Source organism: Thamnophis elegans, chromosome Z (assembly GCF_009769535.1).
Source record: "Thamnophis elegans isolate rThaEle1 chromosome Z, rThaEle1.pri, whole genome shotgun sequence".
NCBI classification, from domain to species: Eukaryota; Metazoa; Chordata; class Lepidosauria; order Squamata; family Colubridae; genus Thamnophis; species Thamnophis elegans.
Window position 1 is genome coordinate 6,124,016 of NC_045558.1, and position 20,897 is coordinate 6,144,912.

The following is a 20,897-nucleotide window of genomic DNA, read 5'->3' on the forward strand; positions in this document are numbered from 1 at the left end:
GAAATTGTACACATATGACTAATAAACAAACATAAAAATGTATTGGTTAAGATCGTTCCAGCGCCGCGGAAGTTGGGGAGCCTGCCCACGTTCCTGGCACCGGCGGTCGGGCGAGAGGCCTGTCGACGCAGAGTCCACCAGCGGCCAGGCAGGTGAGGGCAAGGGGGCCGAGCCGGGCAGTTGAGCACAGCAGGGGAGGCGGCTGGCCTCGCTGCCTTTGCTGCAGAGCAGAGCCACCCTCCGTCGGGAGGCCAGCTATATATATTGATATATATCACAGTAATGATGTATTTTATTGTCTCTCATGTAATTTACAAACTTAAAAATGGGAGATGAAAGGGCCTCATAAGTGGAATAGCCTAGGGCCTCTTTTCATCTAAATCCGGCCCTGATTTGAGCCCCTATTTTTGTTACTAAGAGAGAAATTTGTTAGGTGATCTTTTTCTGAATTTTGTGAGCTTTCTTGCCACAGTTGTTAAGTGAAAGACAGCAGTTGTTCAATTAGCAACACAATTGTTAAATGAATCTGGCTTTCCCCTTGTCTTTAAAGGTAGTCCTCAACTTACAACAGTTCTCTTAGTGATTGTTCAAAGTTACAACAGCACTGAAAAAAGCGGCTCATGACCATTTATCACACTTAACGACCATTCCAGCATCCCTGTGGCTATGGGATTTTCATTCAGATGCTTGGCAACTGACTCACAGTTATGACAGTTGCAGTGTCCTGGAGTCTTAACAACTGCAGTGCTTCACTTAACAACTGTGGCAATAAAGATTATAAAATGGGCCAAAACTTACTTAACAACATTCTCACTTAGCAGCATAAATTTTGGGCTCAATTGTGGTCGTAAGTTGAGGACTACCTATACTTGTCATAAGATCGCAAAAGGGATCACATGACTCTGTGACTCTATACCAGATCTTTTTGCTTACATTAAACCTGCGACTCCTTGACTTGTGTCCCCAGAACATGACCACGAGACCACAGAACATTGCAACTGTCATAAATAGGAGTCAGTTGCCTGGTGTCTGAATTTCAATCATGTCACCATGGGGATGTTGTAACCATCATTAAGTAAGACAGGTGGTTATAAGTCTTTTTTTAACGCTGTTGTAACTTCAAATCTTCACTAAATGAATTGTTGTAAGTTGAGGATTATCTGTAGAAGACCAAATCTGAAATACATAATAGAGACATGCTGTGATGCCATTTCAGAGGTTTTATGTTAAGGTTTTACAAATCTTCAGTGGAATGCATCACCCCCATCAGATATCTTAAGGTGAAAATGTCAAACAATCTCTTTGTGTGAAGCTTGCTAAGAACGCTTCTGTGCACATGATGTGGTGCCCAGAAATGGTTACATCAATGCAGTTGATGTTCCTCGTTTCTAGTTTTTACTAAGATCAAAGTTTCCCAATTTTAGCAAATTTAAAAGGCGTGGACTTCAACTCCCAGAATTCCCTAACCAGTGGCTTCAATTGAAATAGACTGAACTAAGGTAAGGTCTCGTGAGAAAATTGTTTTAAAACTGAATCCTTTTTTCACGCATACATAACATCCAATTTCCTATTTTCACAACATCTGAAATGTACAATAGTATTGCCCCATCTGTTATCTTCTTGTAATGTCTGACTTTTGCTAAGACTAACCTTTCTCCATAATCCTAAAGATTTGAAGGCCACCAGGATCATGACCATTAGCTTCTAAATGTTTAATTTTAAATACTGGGTATGACACCTCCTTCCCGTGTAGACTCCTTAATAATCATCCCAACAGCTGGATTCATGCTTGCCTGAGGAAAGCAGATAAAAACAAAGATAACAAGATGAGCTTTAAGGAACTCAAAAGTTTCATGAAGGAAGTCAACATTCAGATGGATGACAGCTATGCCAGGCAGATCTTTGAGGTAACAAAAAGGTTTTTTTATTTAATTTTCGTGTTCTTCCTCGCTTTAGGACTCTTCTGACTTTAAATATGGGGGAAACAGGTTTGCTATTAGGAAGCTGGCATCATAATTACAAAACAGTTGTCAAGTGCGGGGATTGCAATCAAATAATCTTGGGGATCCTGTGCTTCACAAACATTTCACGTTATGACAGAATAGCTGGTCCCGATTACTGTCATTAAGTGGCTACCTTTGCTACCAAATATAGGTAGTCCTCAAGTTACAAATACAATGGAGCCCAAAAGTTGTTAAGTGAATTTTTCCTCATGTTGCGCTCTTTCTTGCCACAGTTGTTAAGTGAGTCAATGCAGTTCTTAAGTTAGTTAGTTAGTTAGTTAGTTAGTTAGTTAGTTAGTTAGTTATTTTGTTATTGTGAATCTGGCTTCCCCATTGACTTTTGCTAGTCAGAAAGTCACAAAGGGAGACCACAACAACGGTCATAAGTATGAGCTTGAATATTGATCATCTGACCATGGAGATACTGCAATGGTCATAAGTGTGAACAATTGTCATAACAGCTTTTTTCAGCGCTGTTGTAACTTCAAACGATTGTAAGCTGAGGAGTACCTGTATCAATAGCTATAAGTGCTACGTAGCGCATTGATATTTCATAGTACAGGTAGTCCTCACTTAATGAGAGAAGAATGTGATCACATTGTAATCTGGGCCCCAAACTGCTTTGCAAGCACCCCCAAAGCATGATGGGTCAGATTCTCTATGTGCTCCAGTGATTGCAAAAAGTGTGGTGATTCAGTTCTACAGAGGAATTACTGTATTTTCGGAGTATAAGATGCACCGGAGTATAAGACACACCAAGGTTTTGAAGAGGCAAATTAAAAAATAAATAAATAGAGGGATAGAGAGGGAGAGAACAAGAGAGAAATACAGTTGGTAGGTAGGGAGAGAGAGAGTAGGTAGGTAGGTAGATAGGTAGGTAGGTAGATAAAGGGATAGAGAGAGAAATATATATAGAGAAATATAGCAATAGCAGTAGACTTATATACCGCTTCATAGGGCTTTCAGCCCTCTCTAAGCGGTTTACAGAGAGTCAGCATATTGCCCCCAACAATCTGGGTCCTCATTTTACCCACCTCGGAAGGATGGAAGGCTGAGTCAACCCTGAGCCAGTGAGATTTGAACCGCTGAACTGCTGATCTAGCAGTAGCCTGCAGTGCTGCATTTAACCACTGCGCCACCTCGGCTCCTAAATATAGTAGGTAGGTAGTGAGAGAGAGAGTGTGTATAGGTAGGTAGGTAGGTAGGTAGGTAGAGGGATAGAGAGAGAGAAATAGAGAGAAATACAGTAGGTAGGGAGGGAGAGGGATAAAAATAGAGAAATAGAGAGATAGATAGAGATACAGTAGGTAGGTAGGTAGGTAGGTCGGTAGGGGAATAGAGAGAGAGAAATAGAGATAGAGAGAAATACAGTAGATAGGTAGGTGTTTCTGCTAGCACAGCACTTGATCAATGTAATTCTCATCAATCAGTTAAAGAGCTTTCCAAAAGGAAAAAAAAAGTTTTTGCACTCTGCAAACTTCCCAAAACCTCCCATTTTTTTCCCAAACATGGGCCCATTTCCCCCCCAAAAGGCATGAATAGCCTTGGGGGGCTTGCAGAGTGCTCCTGGGTGGTGATGGTGGGGCAAAAACGAGCAAACACAGTCCTTTTTTTCGCGAACACTGGCCCATTTTTTGCCAAATAAATTGCATGCATAGCCTTATGGAAGCTTATAGAGTGCTGCTGGGGACTGGGGGAGGGCAAAAACCAGCCCATTTTTTGCTCATTTCTGCTCTCCCCAGCCCCCAGGAGCTCTCTGAAAGCCTTCACAAGGCTATACACCGCCATTTTGGTGAAGGGGCGGGGCTTCGGGAGGGGAAAAAAAAAAAGCTGTATTCGGTGTATAAGACGCACCCAGATTTTTAGCCACTTTTTTGAGGGGAAAAGATGTGTCTTATACTCGAAAAATACGGTATTAAGTGTCATCTGCACCTTCATAACTGTCTGGTTTGGTTCTGCAACCCAACAAGACAGACACAGACTTCAGAGGATAATCAGAACTGCAGAAAAAAACAATTACTGCCAACCTGCCTTCCATCGAGGACCTATACACTGCCCGAGTCAAAAAGAGGGCTATGAAAATATCTACAGACCCCTCGCATCCTGGACGTAAATTGTTTCAACTCCTACTCTCAAAATGACACTATAGAGCATTGCACTCCAGAACAACTAGACACAAGGACAGGTTTTTTCCCCAATGCCATCACTCTGCTTAACAACTAGTTCCCACGACACTGACAATAATTTACCCAGAATGTATTACTATTATTATTCTCCTCCTTCCTAGTACCTATCTCTTCCCACTTATGATTATAACCTTGTTTCTTGTATCTTTCAATTTGTATTGTTTTTATTGTTTCCTGGTACGATTTGATAGCTTATTAGTAACCTTGAATATTAACTGTGTTGTATCTTTTTATTCTTATCACATTTGGCCAATAAAGAATTCTATTCTGTTCTTGGATTTGTCCCGAAGGTGCTTTTTCAAAAGGCAACTGCTCTTTCTTTTTCCTTGAAGAAAAGCCAAGAAGCGGTTCACCTTCCATTCAGTTCTTGAGAACTGAAGAAGCTTCTTGGAGCAGACGTGAAATAGCTTCAAAGGGAAAGAAAGAAAGTCCGTTTACCTTTTGAAAAAGCACCTTTGGAACAACTGTCACCTGGATAACTGAGAATCTCCACAGACGGGTTTGCAGGAAAAAAAGAAGAGCAGGGGAAAAAAGGAGTTTTTAATTGCCAGTTCTAAATTTAGACGCCTGTTTCCCCCCAAAAAGGAGAGTCCGGAGCACTTTACGGCCGGAAGAATTTGTAAATTTTCTTATTTCAGTTTATCCCCTTGGCCAGAGCGATGCTTCGTTCGCTAAGCCGGCAGAGTTGACCCTTTTGCAATGATTTCCCTGTTTCGCATTGTCCAGCCCTGGTTTAGGTTGCGCCGCATAAAGAAGACGTCCTTTTATTTCTCCCCTCTGCATCCACAGCAATGTGACAAATCCCAGACCAACACTTTGGAAGACGAAGAGATAGAGGTGTTCTACAAGATATTGACCGAACGCAAGGAGATTGACGGCATCTTCTCGGACCATGCGGAGGAGAATCCAGTCATGTCTCTGGACCTCTTGGTGCGATTCCTCCAACAGGAGCAGCGTGAGGAGAATGCTGGCCCCGAATTGGCCCTCTCTCTCATTGAGCAATACGAACCCAACAAAACAGGTAATCGGGGATACCTACAGGTGGGCATCCGGTTTTGGTCACCACACTATAAAAAAAAAGATGTTGAGGCTCTAGAAAAAACGCAGAGAAGAGCAACCAGGAGGATGAGGGGACTGGAGGCTAAAACATAGGAGGAACGATTGCAAGAACTGGGCATGGCTAGTCTAATGAAGAGAAGGACCAGGGGAGACAGGATAGCAGTCTTCCAATGTTTGAGGGCCTGCCAAAGAGAGGAGGGGGCCAAGCTATTTTCTAAATCACCTGAAGGCCAAAGAAGGAACAATGGATGGAAACTGACCAAGGAGAGATTCAACTTGGAAATGAGAAATTTTTTGACAGTGAGAGCAATCAACCCATGGAACAGGAAGTTGCCTTCAGAGGTTATGGGAGCTTCATCACTAGAAGCTTTCAAGAAGAGACTAGTCTGCCATCTGTCAGAAATGGTGTAGGGTGTGCTTGAGTGAGGAGCTGGACTAGATGACCTACAAGGGCCCTTCCATCTCTGTTAAACTCTGTGGAGAAGCAGGAAACTGGAGATACGGTAGTCCCTGATTAGTGACACAATTGGGACCAGAATTTCCATTGCTAAGCAAGAGAGTTGTGGAGCTGCACCCATGGCTGATAAGATAGTCACAGTAGTTGTTAACTGTATTACAGGTAGTCCTTAATCTCTCTCTGTGTGTGTGTGTGTATGTGTGTGTGTGTGTGTATGTATGTATGTATGTATGTATGTATGTTGCATTTGTGCTGATAAATAAATTATCAGCACAAATGTAACAAGGCGACATAAAAAAATGGCTTTCTGCCTGGATGGCTCCCAGAGTGAGCCGATAGATAGAACTATAAATGGCTGTATGTGTGTGTGTTCCAGCAGAACTCTTGACCGCCTCAAGTAATTTCAATCAAATTTGATACACAGATGATTTCTTCTCTGGAAAAAAATACTGTGGGGGTAAGATACCCCTAACACCCCTCGGGGTATGTGTTCTGTTAAGATAAAGTCTGTTTTGCCTTAAAATGGCTTCTACTGTACAGCGCAGTGGAGTTGCCATGGTATCGACTTCACAGTACTCCACAAGGTGGCTCCCTCTGGTAAGGGGGAAAATCCAACTTTAGAAATTACGTTTGGTCCGGACATTTTCCCCCCTATAAATAAATACCTGGACAACGCAGGATTATCAGCTAGTATGTTAAATTATTTGGGTGCAGTGATATTTATTCAGTATTGCCCCAAGTTTATTCATCCTTTAATGTTTTAGAGAACTTAAACCTTTAAAAAGAAAAAAAATTATGTCAACCTTAACTATTTTTCTAAGATGTCGATAAGCATAAGGTTGCTTAAATCTTACATCTAGAGCAGAGCGCAGCATTGATTAACAACTGCAAAATGTATTAACTTATTTGTTGTGTAATAGACATTTCTGTCTTAAGCTTCTTAATATTAAATTCTTCATTGTTTAGTTGTTTGTATGAATAGGTAGTCCTTGTCTTACAACCACATGAGCCATTGCTCTGTTAAAAGAGTTGTGTCCGGTTTTACGATCTTCCTTGCCATAGTTGTTAAGAGAATCTGGCTTCCCCATTGACTTTGCCTGTCAGAAGGTTGCCAAAGGGGAATCACATAACTCGAGGACACTGCAACCGTCATAAATATGAGTCACTTGCCAAACACCTGATTTTGATCACATGACCACAACACCACATGCTACAACAGTGTGAAAAACCATCGTAAATCACTTTTTTTCAGTGCCATTTCAAATGGCCACTAAGCGAAAGGTTTTAAGATGAGGACTACTTGAGTTGGAAAAAAATGAAAACAGGCATTAAGTGAAAATGCTCTCAGAATATTATTTTCTTTTTTTTTTTTTAATTCCAACTTTTTGCAGTTAAAAGGCAAAAGGCCATGAGCAAAGATGGTTTCCAGATGTATCTGCTTTCCGCGGATGGGAACATTTTCAATAAAGCTCACGGCCAAGTGTATCAGGATATGACCCAACCCCTCAGCCATTATTACATATCTTCTTCGCATAATACCTACCTCATGGAGGACCAGCTAAAAGGACCCAGCAGTACTGAAGCCTATATCAGGTACCAAACATTATTTAATAGATTTATTGCTTGCCCTTCTTGCATGCCTTTCATCCATCAATTTAACACACCGTACTTAGAACTCTAATCTCTGATATTAGCAATAGCAATAGCAGTTAGACTTATATACCGCTTCATAGGGCTTTCAGCCCTCTCTAAGCGGTTTACAGAGAGTCAGCATATTGCCCCCAACAACAATCCGGGTCCTCATTTTACCCACCTCGGAAGGATGGAAGGCTGAGTCAACCCTGAGCCGGTGAGATTTGAACAGCCGAACTGCAGTCAGCTGAAGTAGCCTGCAGTGCTGCATTTAACCACTGCACCACCTCGGCTCTATGTTTGATATCAGATATGTCTGATATCAGACATTAAACTGGTATTGAGCCAGGGTGGCACAATGATTAGAATGCAGGTATGCAGGCTACTTCTGCTGACTGCTGGCTACCAGCTGTTCGAGTCTCACTGGCTCAAGGTTGACTCAGCCTTCCATCCTTCCGAGGTGGGTTAAATGAGGACCCAGATTGGTTGGGGGCGATAGGCTGACTCTGTAAACTGCTTAGGGAGGGCTGCGTAAAGTGGTATATAAGTCTTATTGCTATTGCGAACTCTGCCTACTGCCAAGAGTTTGATTCTGACTGGTTCAAGGTTGACCCATCCTTCCATCCTTCCAAGGTGGGTAAAATGGGGACCCAGATTGGTTGGGGGTGATAGGCTGACTCTATAAACTGCTTAGGGAGGGCTGTAAAGCACAGTAAAGTGGTGTATAAGTCATATTGCTATTGCGAACTCTGCCTACTGCCAGGAGTTTGATCCTGACTGGTTCAAGGTTGACTCAGCCTTCCATCCTTCCAAGGTGGGTAAAATGAGGACCCAGATTGATTGGGGGAAATAAGCTGACTCTGTAAACTGCTTAGGGAGGGCTGTAAAGCATTGTAAACTGGTCTATAAGCCTAAGGGCTATTGCTATTTCCATAGAATTGCAGCCCTTTGAGGAAGGTTGGGTGGAGATAGAGAGGGAACGAAACAAACTCAAAGAGATAGAGATGGAGATGGAGACAGAAAGAAGAGGAAGAGAAGAGGGACAGGCAGAGAGAGGGGGAAAAACAGACAGAGAGAGGGGGGAGGGAGGGAGGGAGGCAGGGGGAAGAGAGAAAAAGAGAGTGAAATCTACAGAGAGAGGGAGAGAGAGACATAGAGAGATTAGGAAAGAGGCAGAGAATGAAGAGAGAGAGAGAGAGTCAAGAAAAAGATGGAGAGAGAGGAGGAAGAGGAAGGGAGGAAGGGAGAGAGAGATGGAGACAGAAAGAAGAGAAAGGGAAGAGAGATAGAGAGAGAGAGAGAGAAAGAGACAGATAGAGAGGTAGGGTGAAGAGAGAGAAAAATAGTGAGATCTATAGAGAGAGGGAGAGAGAGACAGAGACGAGGAAAGAAGCAGAGAAAGATAAGAGAGAGTCAAGAAAAAGATGGAGAGAGAGAGAGAGAGAAAATACAAGCAATGAACTTTAAATCTAGAGACCCAGATTCAACCCGGTTACACTGATCAATGTCTCCATTTGTGACATGGACGAGTGTTATGGTTGTAAGAAGCCAGCTAACCCACCAGTGACCAGTACATGCTGGCAGTCTGGAAACAGCAGGGCCAAAATTGTTATTTCTCTTAAAAGCATTTCCTATAAATCCTTCCTTTTACGACTATTGAATTTCTGCCCGGGCCAGTAGGAACAAGCCCCATTATGCATTTACGGGATCCTCCCGTATCCTGTCTCAAATTGTGCAAGATCATTTAAGTCTTGGAAGAGAATAAACAAATATTTAAGCTGGAAATGCCAAAATTGTGGAGTACGCCAGATTTTGGGTCTGTTTCCCATTGGTTTAGCAGTCGGCCCCTGTGTGGCTTGGGTAAGAACACCCACTGTCTAAAGAGATGGCTGACAACCGGTCTCCTCAAAAGAACCAAGATGACCGCTAGTGGCATAGTCCTCATTGCCATCTTGATTACAGGTAGTCCTTGACTTACAGCAGTTCGTTTAGTGACTGTTTGAAGTTACAACAGCAATGCAAAAAGTGACCATTTTTCATGCCTACGACCATTGCAGCATTCGCATGGTCTCGTGACTTATATTCGGATAGCAATAGCAATAGACTTATATACTGTTTCACAGTGCTTTATAGCCCTCTCTAAGCGGTTTACAGAGTCAGCATATCGCCCCCAAAACAATCTGGGTCCTCATTTGACCCACCTCAGAAGGATGGGAGGCTGAGTCAACCTTGAGCCTGGTGAGATTCGAACTGCCGAATTGCAGGCAGATGGCAGTAAGCAAAAGTAGCCTGCCGTACTGCACTCTAACCCAATGTTTCTCAACCTTGGCAACTTGAAGATGTCCGGACTTCAACTCCCAGAATTCCCCAGCCAGCGAATGCTGGCTGGGGAATTCTGGGAGTTGAAGTCCGGACATCTTCAAGTTGCCAAGGTTGAGAAACACTGCTCTAACCACTGTGCCACCGAAGCTCTATACTTGGCAACTGGTTCATATTTATGACGGTTGCAGTGTCCGGGGTCATGGGGGTCATCTTTTGTGACCTTCTGACAAGAAGAATGAATGGGGAAGCCACTTAATAAACAGATTAGTAATTGAACAACCGCAGTGATTCGGTTAACAACTGTGGCAAGAAAGGTCGTGAGATGGGGCACGATTCACTTAACAGACTTCTCACTTAGCCAGAGAAATTCTGGGCATAAGTCAAGGACAAGCCGTATTTGGAGGACGCTTGTTGGCTGGAGCTTCTTCTTGACATCGACTGATGGATTTTGATGTTGTGTCTCCCGTAGAGCTTTGATGAAAGGTTGCCGATGTGTGGAACTCGATTGTTGGGATGGCCCGAACGCAGAGCCGGTCATCTACCACGGTTACACGTTCACGTCCAAGATCCTCTTCAGCGATGCCATCAAAGCCATCAAAAATTACGCTTTCAAAGTGAGAGCTGCTGCCTTCTCTTCTAAGCCCGAGGACATGCTAAAATTTCTAAAGGTTTAAATACAAAAAGTGATTAAGTATTTAAAGTGAGAAAGTTAGTGTTGTTCTGCTCCTTAAATTGATTTATGACCCATATGTGACCTATTACTTGCTGTTTATACGCTGTGAGCTTATGCCCCAGAGACAAATTCCTTGTGTGTCCAATCACGTTTGGCCAATAAAGAACATTCTGTTCTATTCCTGTTCCTATCCCCTATCCCCGTGATGGCAAACCTATGGCACACAGGCCAGAGGGGGTACGCACACCGCTCTCTGAGGGACACGCGCACAGTCGCCAGATGCTCTTCTGGCTTTGGTCCAAAAACCGCCAAAAATACAGGCATTACCGTGCTGGCCAACGGGGTTTCCAGTGTGAAGTGCGAAGACCAGCTGACTGGTGCGCATGCGCATTCCAGAAACCCAAAGACCAGCTGGCCGGCATGCACATGCCCACTGGCCAGCTGGAGTTCTTGGGCGGGTGCATGCATGCAAGTTCTGGTTTGGGCACAGTGCCAAAAAGGTTCGCCATCACAGCTCTATCTCCATCCATCTCTATCTCTATTCCTATCCTATTCCTATTCCTATTCCTATTTCTACTAAACCAATATTTAATCTTGTCCATCTCATCCGTTCCATATTCCATTCTATCTTCCATTCCATTCTGTTTTATTGTATGTTCCATTCCATTCCATATTCCATTCCATTCTATCTTCTATTCCATTCCTATATTCCATTCCATTCCATTCTTTCTTCTATTACATTCCTATATTTCATTCCATCCCATTCTATCTTCCATTCCTTCATTCCATTCTATCTTCCATTCCATTCCACTCCTATATTCCATTCCATTCCTATCTTCCATTCCATTCCCTTCTATCTTCCATTCCATTCTATTTTATTGTATGTTCCATTCCATTCCATATTCCATTCCATTCTATCTTCTATTCCATTCCTATATTCCATTCCATTCTTTCTTCCATTCCATTCCTATATTCCATTCCATTCCATTCCATCCCATTCTATCTTCCATTCCTTCATTCCATTCTATCTTCCATTCCATTCCACTCCTATATTCCATTCCATTCCTATCTTCCATTCCATTCCCTTCTATCTTCCATTCCATTCTATTTTATTGTATGTTCCATTTCATTCCATTCTATCTTCTATTCCATTCCTATATTCCATTCCATTCTTTCTTCCATTCCATTCCTATATTCCATTCCATTCCATTCTATCTTCCATTCCATTCCTATATTCCATTCCATTCTATTCTATTGTATGTTCCATTCCATTCCGTTCCATTGGCATTCCATTCCAATGGTGAAGTCACCCATATTATTTTTAAATTCCCTGAAGGTTGAAATTCTCTGCATGTGATCAAGACCCATTGTTCCTTAATGTAGATTGTTCGGGCTTGTTTCTTTTCCACACAGATCTCTCAGTATCCTGTCATTATATCTCTGGAGAACCACTGCAGCCTCAACCAGCAAGAGACTATGGCACGCCACCTCCACTCCATTTTGGAGGACACATTGCTGGTGGTGCCAATTGATTCCAAAGCAACCAGCCTGCCTTCCCCAGAGGTGAGCTTGGTGTGAACTTGGTGCGCTCGTATTCACAGAGAAATAGAATCAAGATCACGTAAAGTATTAACACCACTTTATAAGGCCTTGGATAAGGCCACACTTAGAATATTGCATTCAGTTTTGGTTGTCAAGATGTAAAAAGATGCCAAGGCCTAGAAAGAGTGCAGAGAAGAACAACAAGGGTTATTAGGGCAGGGGTCCCCAGCCCCTGGTTTAGGGGTGAAATCCAGCAGGTTCTGACAGGTTCTGGAGAACCAGTAGCGGAAAATTTGAGTAGTTCAGCGAACCGGTAGTGGAAATTTTGAGTAGTTCAGAGAACCGGTAGCAGAAATTTTGAGCAGTTAGGAGAACCGGTAGCGGAAATTTTGAGTAGTTTGGAGAACCGATAGTGGAATTTTTGAGTAGTTTGGAGAACCGGTAGCAGAAATTTTGAATAGTTCAGCGAACCAGTAGCGGAAATTTTGAGTAGTTCAGAGAACCGGTAGCAGAAATTTTGAGCAGTTCGGAGAACCGGTAGCAGAAATTTTGAGTAGTTTGGAGAACCAGTAGCAGAAATTTTGAATAGTTCAACGAACCAGTAGCGGAAATTTTGAGTAGTTCGGAGAACCGGTAGCACAAATTTTGAGCAGTTCGGAGAACCGGTAGCAGAAATTTTGAGTAGTTTGGAGAACCGATAGTGGATTTTTTGAGTAGTTTGGAGAACCGGTAGCAGAAATTTTGAATAGTTCAGCGAACCAGTAGCGGAAATTTTGAGTAGTTCAGAGAACCGGTAGCAGAAATTTTGAGCATTTGGAGAACCGGTAGCAGAAATTTTGAGTAGTTTGGAGAACCAATAGTGGATTTTTTGAGAAGTTTGGAGAACCGGTAGCAGAAATTTTGAATAGTTCAGCGAACCAGTAGCGGAAATTTTGAGTAGTTCGGAGAACTGGCAAACACTACCTCTGGCTGGCCCCAGAGTGGTGGGAGTGGAGATTTTGCAGTATCATTCCCCTGCCACCCTCACCAAGCCATGCCCACCGAGCCACGCCCACAGAAACCCGTAGTAAAAAAAAAATTGAATTTCACCAGTCCATGGCATTCCAGCAAGGTCAATGTGCGAAGATAATCCTTGCTGCTGTTTAAGACACATAATATTAAATGCATACTTTTCTTATCCAACTTTTCTGATATCATCCCTAATTAAAAAATAGTTCAGGTTTGAAATCTACCTGTTTCCCTATGATCTTTTCTTTCCGTCTGTGTATTCCCCCCCCCCCTTTTTTTTTTGCTTTAACGCAAGTCCACCACATATGATGAAATGTGCCCGCTTGTTTTTAACACTGAAGCATCCCCAGAGTTATATGATCAGAATTCAGGTGCTGGGCAATTGACTCATATTTATGAACAGTCGCAATGTTCCCAGGGTGATGGGATCCCCTTTTTGCGACCTTATGACAAGCAAAGTCAATGGGGAAGCCATATGGGGAGCCGAGGTGGCGCAGTGGTTAAATGCAGCACTGCAGGCTACTTCAACTGACTGCAGTTCTGCAGTTCGGCTGTTCAAATCTCACCGGCTCAGGGTTGACTCAGCCTTCCATCCTTCCGAGGTGGGTAAAATGAGGACCCGGATTGTTGTTGGGGGCGATAGGCTGACTCTGTAAACCGCTTAGAGAGGGCTGAAAGCCCTATGAAGCGGTATATAAGTCTAACAATTGCTATTGCTATATTAGTTTAACAATCTTTTGACTGACTTAACAACTGTAGTGATTCACTCAACCCCGGTAGCAGGAAAGGTCATAAAGTGGGGACACAGCTCACTACTTACTGTCTTAAATACTGTCTCCTTAGCAACAGAAATGTTGCGATCGATTGGGGTTGTAAGTCGAGAACCATCTATAATCAATTTTTGTTATATCTCCTAGCAACTAAAAGGGAAAATTCTTGTGAAAGGGAAGAAGTTAATTGCAGAAACAGAAGAAGTTTCAGATGAAGACGAAGCCGCTGAAATGGAAGACGAGACTGTGAAAAGTGAGGTAGAAAAGAAGAAATTGGTAAGTTTCCAGGTACATGATCTACACAGGTAGTCCTCGACTTATAACCATCCGTTTAATGACTGAAATTGCAACAGCACTGGGGGGAAAAATGCCAGAAACCAGTATTTATTTTCACCTTCTGGCAAAATTGCTCATTAGATATAGTGTCCTCCCTTAAGGACTGCTGCAAAAAAAATTAGGTATGAGCATGTGACAACCTTCTTAATGACTAACACAAATTATTGCTGTACGTCTGGGCTGAATTATGTTTGTAAATTGAGAACTACCTGTAAACCTGAAGAAGACAGAGAGAGATAGCTGGTTTAACAAGTTTCATTTGAAATGTGAAACGTGAGTAGGTCCAAACCTGGGTTCCACCACAAAACCGCGGTAGACAAAAGCGCGCTCGACAAAAGCGCGTACGTGACGTCATCACAGCGCGACGAAAACATCGCGCTGTGAGCGGTAAATTTAAAAATAAAGCGAAAACCTTACCCTAACCCCCCCAAACCTAACCCTAACCCTAACCCTAACCCTTAACGTAACGCTAAACCTAACGCTAAACCTAACCCTAACGCTTAACGTAACCCTAAACCTAACCCTAACCCTTAACCTAACCCTAACCCTAACCCTAACCCTTACCTTTATGTGAATCGGCTTGCTTTAATTTTATTTTAATTTCAATTTATTTTATTTTATTTTTTTTCGTCGCGCTGCTGATGACGTCATGTACGCGCTTTTGTCTACCGTGGTTTTGACGGGTCACGCAAACCTGGAAATACTGCATTCAGCTTTGGTCACCACATTACAAAAAAGAGGTTGAGATTTTGGAAAAAGGGCAGAGAAGAGCAGCTAAGACGATTAAAGGCCTGGAGAGAAAAACATACGAAGGGCAGTTGCAAGAACTGGGTGAGGCCAGTCTAGAGAAAAGAAGGACTGGGGTTGGGGGTGGGGACATGATAAGAGTGTTCCTATATTTGAGTGGCTACCACAAAGAAGAGGGAATCAAATTATTTTCTAAAGCACCAGATGGCAAGAGAAGAGGAAGTGGGTGGAAACTAATCAAGGAGAGGAGCAACCTGGAATTAAGGATAAAATTCCTAACAGTCAGGACAATCAACCAGTGGGACTGCATGCCTTCGTAAGTTGTGGGTGCACCATCACTGAAGGTTTTTAAGAAAAGCCTGGACAGCCACCTATATGAAATGGTATAGGGTCCCCTGCTTGAGCAGGGAGTTAGACTAGAAGACCTCCAAGCTCCCTTCCAACTCTGTTCTGATGTATCGATTCATGTGGCTCCTTTAATGAGTCAGGACTGCTTTAAAGAGGCGTTATTGCGTATTCCAAAGCAGTTTCTCCAAGTATTCTTTAGACAGGGTTGTGAGAAGGCTGGTTGACCGTTTCTCTCTCATTCTCTGCTAGAGCGACAAGCTAAAGCTAGCCAAGGAGCTGTCAGACACGGTCATCTACTGTAAAAGCGTCCATTTTCAAGGTTTTGCTGAGCCACAGCCTCATGACGAGATGTACTCTTTCAGTGAGGGCAAAATCCTTAAACTGGCTCAGGAATCAGGTACGCAGCATCTTCTTAATGCTTTTGGCAAAGGATTTTGGAACATAACTGAATAGGCAGCATTCCTGATCCAATACTCATTTTAAATGGATTATTCTTAGTACAGGTAGTCCTCAACTCACAACTGGCTGTTTCGTAACTGTTTGGAGTTGTGAAAGACCCCCTTCCAAAAAAAGAGACTTAAGACACAAATTGGAAATTCCAATGGTATTCCTTCCCCCATTCGTCATGTCACTGTATTTTGGGTGCTGGCAGCCATGATATGACCAAGAGTTACAATATATTTACTGAAAACAAGTGTTTACCGTATTTCTCGGAATATAAGACGCACCGGAGTATAAGACGCTCCAAGGTTTTGAAGAGGCAAATGAAAATAAAAAGTAGATAGGGGGATAGAGAGGGAGAGAAAGGGAGAGAAATACAGTAGGTAGGTAGGGAGAGAGTAGTTAGGTAGGTAGGTAGGTAGGTAGGTAGGTAGGTAGGTAGGTAGATAGATAGATAGATAGATAGATAGATAGATAGATAGATAGATAGATAGATAGATAAAGGGAGAGAGAGAGGAAGATAGAGAGAAAGAGTAAGTAGGTAGGTAGGTAGGTAGAGGGATAGAGAGAGAGAAATAGAAAGAGAAATACAGTAGATAGGTAGGGAGAGAGAGAAAGTAGGTAGGTTGGTAGGTAGAGGGATAGATAGATAGAAATAGAGAGAGAGAAATACAGTAGATAGGTAGGGAGAGAGAGAGTAGTTAGGTAGGTAGGTAGATAGAGGGCTAGAGAGAGAGAAATAGAGAGAGAGAGAGAAATACAGTAGGTAGGTAGGGAGAGATAATGTGTGCAGGCAGGCAGGCAGGCAGGCAGGCAGGCAGGCAGGTAGGTAGGTAGGGAGAGGAATAGAGATAGAGAAATAGAAATAGAGAGAAATACAGTAGATAGGTAGGTGTTTCTGCTAGCATAGCACTCGATCAATGTAATTCTCATCAATCAGTTAAAGAGCTTTCCAAAAGGAAAAACAAGTTTGTGCACTCTGCAAACCTCCCAAAAATGGGTCCATTTCCCCCCACTCCCAAAAGGCATGAATAGCCCCTCCCAAAAGGCATGAATAGCTTGCAGAGTGCTCCTGAGGGAATGGGGGAGCAAAAAACGAGCAAAAAACGGCCCATTTTTTGTCAAAAAAATTTGCATGCATAGCTTTATGGAGGCTTAGAGTGCTGCTGGGGGCTAGGGAGGCAAAAGATGGCCTGTTTTTTGCTCATTTCTGCCCTCCCCAGCCTCTAGGAGCTCTCTGAAAGCCTCCATAAGGCTATGCACAGCCATTTTGGTGAAGGGGTGGGGCTTCGGGAGGCAAAAAATGCTGTATTCGGTGTATAAGACGCACTCAGATTTTCAGCCACTTTTTTGAGGGAAAAAGATGGTTTCCGGTAACAAATTTCTATTGTAGACAATGAATTTGCTTAACAAGTATGGTGTTTGCTTTATGATTGCCACAATTTCTCTCCCTCCCTCCTTCCTTCCTTCCTTCCTTCCTTCCTTCCTTCCTTCCTTCCTTCCTTCCTTCCTTCCTTCCTTCCTTCCTTCCTTCCTTCTTCCCTCCCTCCCGCCTCTTCTCCCTTCTTCTCCCCCTTTCCTTTTCCCTTCTCCTCTCCCCTCCCTTCCTCCTGAGCTACTGTATTTTTCGGAGTATAAGATGCGCCTTCCCCCCCCCAAAAAAGACGGTGAAAATCTAGGTGCGTCTTATACACTGAATACAACATTTTTGGTCTCCTGAAACCCTGCCCCCACACATCCCATTTTTTAAAAAAAAAAATGGACATGCAGAGAGTTTGGGAGGCCTGCAAAGTGCTCTTGGGGGCTTGGGAGGGGAAAATCCAGCGAAAAACAGAGCGCTTTTTGTTCATTTTCTGCAAAAAAAACCGAGGCATGCAGAGGCTTTCGGAGGTCTGCAAAATGCAAACACTTTTTTTTTTTAATTTGCCTCTTCAAAATCTTGGTGCGTCTTATATTCCGGTGCGTCTTATAGTCTGCAAATATGGTAATAACTATTGAACCATTGATTTGATCAAATAGGAGAGCTGCATAAAAACATTGGGGGCTAAGGAAGGACATTTCTGATTGCTATCCAAATAGTCCAAAAATTGCCTTTCTCCTGGGACCCACGAGTCTGACAATCCTGAGAGGGCTTTGTAGTCCTCTACAAATAAGCACTCCTGGGCAGGAAATAGCTTGCAGCCTTTCAGAGGTGGTCATGACCCAGATAGCTGCATTTTGTATGCACCAGTTAAAAACCACCTTGTAGCTATTATGATCTGGTCTGGCATTAAATTCCATGAATTATGGGTTGTTTGGGAGCACGGTGGCTTAGCAGGTAAAAACACTGAGCTTGTCAGCTGGACAGCTGATTGGCCAGTTTCGAGATGCGAGCGCCACATGACAGGATGAATTCCCCTTACTTGCCCCAGCTGGTAGTTTGAAAGCATGCAAATGCAAGTAGATAAATAGGTACCACCTGGGTGAAAAGGTAAGAGTGTTCTGTGTGCCTTTGGTTTATAGCCATGCTGGGCAGAGGTGGTATTCACTTACTTTTAATGCCGGTTCGCAAATGTGAGTGTGCACATGTGCGTGTGCACGCTTCACTAGCACCACGTGCGCTCAGCTTTTCATGCACGCGCTTTGGCTTAAAAAAAGAAATATAATAATAGGATGGCATATATATGCAGGTCTTGGTGTATTCGGGTCTTTTCCCTTGTATGGTTGAGAGTATCTTGGCGACGTTTCGACGAGGTCCCACTCACCATCTTCAGGCTGGTGCCTTCGGCTTAGTGCTTGTGCGAGCAAAGCATGATCGGAGCTGCTGTCTTCCTATAAATATTGGTAGGTGTGTGTGGAGTGCTGGCTTTGTTGCTGTAAGCGGATTGGCTGGATGTGCTGTGACATCTTGATTAGTTGATGGAGTTGATGTATGCAGATTAGTCGGCTGTTTCGTAAGATCCTGTATGGCTGAGGTACTGGCATATCCTGAGTCCTGTGCTGCAACATCCTGGGAGATTGGCTGCGTTGTAACATCCTGAGCCTTTGCGTAAGCAGCCAACCTCCCAGGATGTTGCAGCACAGGACTCAGGATATCACTACACTAGAGCTCAGGATGTCATCACACAGCCCATTGCCCAGGTCGTTACAACACAAAAGACTAATGGGCACACAGCCAGTACCTTAGCCATACAGGATGCTACAAAACAGCCGACTAATCTGCATACATCAACTCCATCAACTAATCAAGATGTAACAACATAGCCAACCAACCCGCTTACAGCAACAAAGCCAGCACTCCACACACCCCCACCAATATTTATAGAAAGACGGCAGCTCTGATCATGCTTTGCTCGCACAAGCACGAAGCCGAAGGCATCAGCCTGAAGATGGCGAGTGGGACCTTGTTGAAATGTCGCCAAGATACTCTCAACCTTCCACGGGAAAAGACCCTAATACAGCAAGACCTGCATACCTGTACCCTTGAAAATCTACGAGTGTGTGTGTGTGTGTGTGTGTGTGTGTGTGTGTGTGTGTGTGTGTATTTCCTGAGAGGGGTAATTAAAAAATGTATCTATTTCTTATTTTTCACCAAGGGATTGACCTAATGCATCATAATGTCCAGCACCTGAGCAGGATCTATCCAGCAGGTTGGAGGACCGACTCATCCAACTATAACCCTGTCGAGATGTGGAACATGGGTTGCCAGATAGGTAACTATATTGAGGATGCATCAGTGGTGGGATTCAAATTTTTTTACTACCAGTTCTGTGGGCATGGGTTGGTGGATGTGGCTTAATGGGCGTGGCAGGGTAAGGATGCTGCAAAATCCTCATTCCCTCCCAATCAGCTGGGACTCGGGAGGCAGAGAATAGTGATATAGTGCTTTTTTTCAAGAGGCAACTGGACTTTCTTGCTTTTTTCTTGAAGACGTTCCGCTTCTCATCCAAGAAGCTTCATCAGTTCGGACCTAATGGTGAACCAGACAAAACTGAAGAGGCTCCTTGGATGAGAAGCGAAACGTCGTCAAAGAACAAAATCAGAGGAAGTCCAGTTGTCTTTTGGGGGGGGAAAAAAAGCACCTTGGGAACAGCCATAACCTGGATGGATGAGAATCTCCATAGACAATAGCTCCATAGACAATAGCTGAACGAACTACCCCCTGAGATCCGGACCCTCCCCATTCTCCTGGCCTTCCGCATGTCTGTTAAGACTTGGCTGTTCCGGCAGGCCTGGGGCTGTTGAGCTTGACTGAACTTCAGCCCCATTATAACTGAGTGCATGTTGTGTTTTTCTGTTTTAAGTTGTATTGTTCTGTGTTTTTAATCTTTTTTAATATTTTAATTGCTTTTATGTAAGCCGCCCGGAGTCCTTCGGGATTGGGCGGCATACAAATCTATTAAAATTGCAAAATTGCAATTGCAAATTGCTAATGAAGTCAGCTAGATAAAATATGATTGGCGTGGTAATGATGATGATGATGAATAAGATGATGAAGATGATGATGAATAGCCAAAAACCACTGACTTGCCTTTGTTCCTACATTTTCCTCCCAGTTGCTTTGAATTTCCAGTCCAGGTGCTCGGAAATGGATATCCACCAGGGCCGATTCCAAGAAAACGGAGGCTGTGGCTATATCCTAAAGCCAGAATTTCTTCGGGACGAGCAGTCCAAATTCAACCCCAAATCCATCACAGAGGGACCGTGGTACAGCCCTAAAAAACTCCGGGTTACGGTAAGAGTGGAGAACACATTTTCATAACCTCAGGTTTGTAGGGCAGCTCCCCAGCATATCTGCCTCTGAATAGGATAATTTTGGCCTCCGATCTACAAGAGGCATCCAGAGATGTTAGGAGTGCACACAATTGTTTACGGTCCAAATATCTGTTTTATATGTGAAAGGCTGCCTCTTCTCGATTGAAAGACAAAAGCCATTTATGAGTGGGGAAGGGGGTGTTTTCCAACATTTTTAGAAGCCCCCAAGTCTGTAACCTTCTCTTGCTCTTCTGTTTCAAATCTTAATAGAAGTTTATACAGTTTTAATTGTAATTTAATAAATTTATATGCCGTCCCATCCCGCAGGACTCCGGGCGGCTTACAAAAACAAGACTAAAATAAAAGTTAAAATAGGAAGAATAGGAGGTTTTGCTCTTACAGGTAAATAATTTGGTCCTTGAGTTACAACTGAAGTGGAGCTTACTCATTACAGTCATAATGGTTGTAAAACAGGGTCGGTCACATGGCCAAACCAATTTTATGACAATTTTTGGTGGGGACGTTAAGGGATTGCTGCAGTCATTAAATGAATCCATGACATGGTTTGGCTGAAAATTAGAAGAAACGGTCAGCAAAACTCCACAGAGTTTAACAGATTAACAAGAGTTGGAAGGGACC

At 43.2% G+C, this 20,897-nt stretch overlaps 1 protein-coding gene across 2 annotated transcripts in view; it reads left to right on the forward strand.

Moving 5' to 3' along the window:
* The window catches only part of PLCD1 (phospholipase C delta 1), an 83,576-nt gene that overhangs the window by 52,342 nt on the left and 10,337 nt on the right, over positions 1 to 20,897 (forward strand). For both annotated transcript variants that reach the window (XM_032235563.1, XM_032235562.1), the window contains exons 4-12: positions 1,778 to 1,907; positions 4,979 to 5,210; positions 7,097 to 7,298; positions 10,129 to 10,273; positions 11,746 to 11,895; positions 13,800 to 13,928; positions 15,333 to 15,480; positions 19,100 to 19,216; positions 20,060 to 20,238. In XM_032235563.1, coding sequence (XP_032091454.1) covers positions 1,778 to 1,907; positions 4,979 to 5,210; positions 7,097 to 7,298; positions 10,129 to 10,273; positions 11,746 to 11,895; positions 13,800 to 13,928; positions 15,333 to 15,480; positions 19,100 to 19,216; positions 20,060 to 20,238 — 1,432 coding nt within the window. The remainder of the gene's footprint in view (positions 1 to 1,777; positions 1,908 to 4,978; positions 5,211 to 7,096; positions 7,299 to 10,128; positions 10,274 to 11,745; positions 11,896 to 13,799; positions 13,929 to 15,332; positions 15,481 to 19,099; positions 19,217 to 20,059; positions 20,239 to 20,897) is intronic.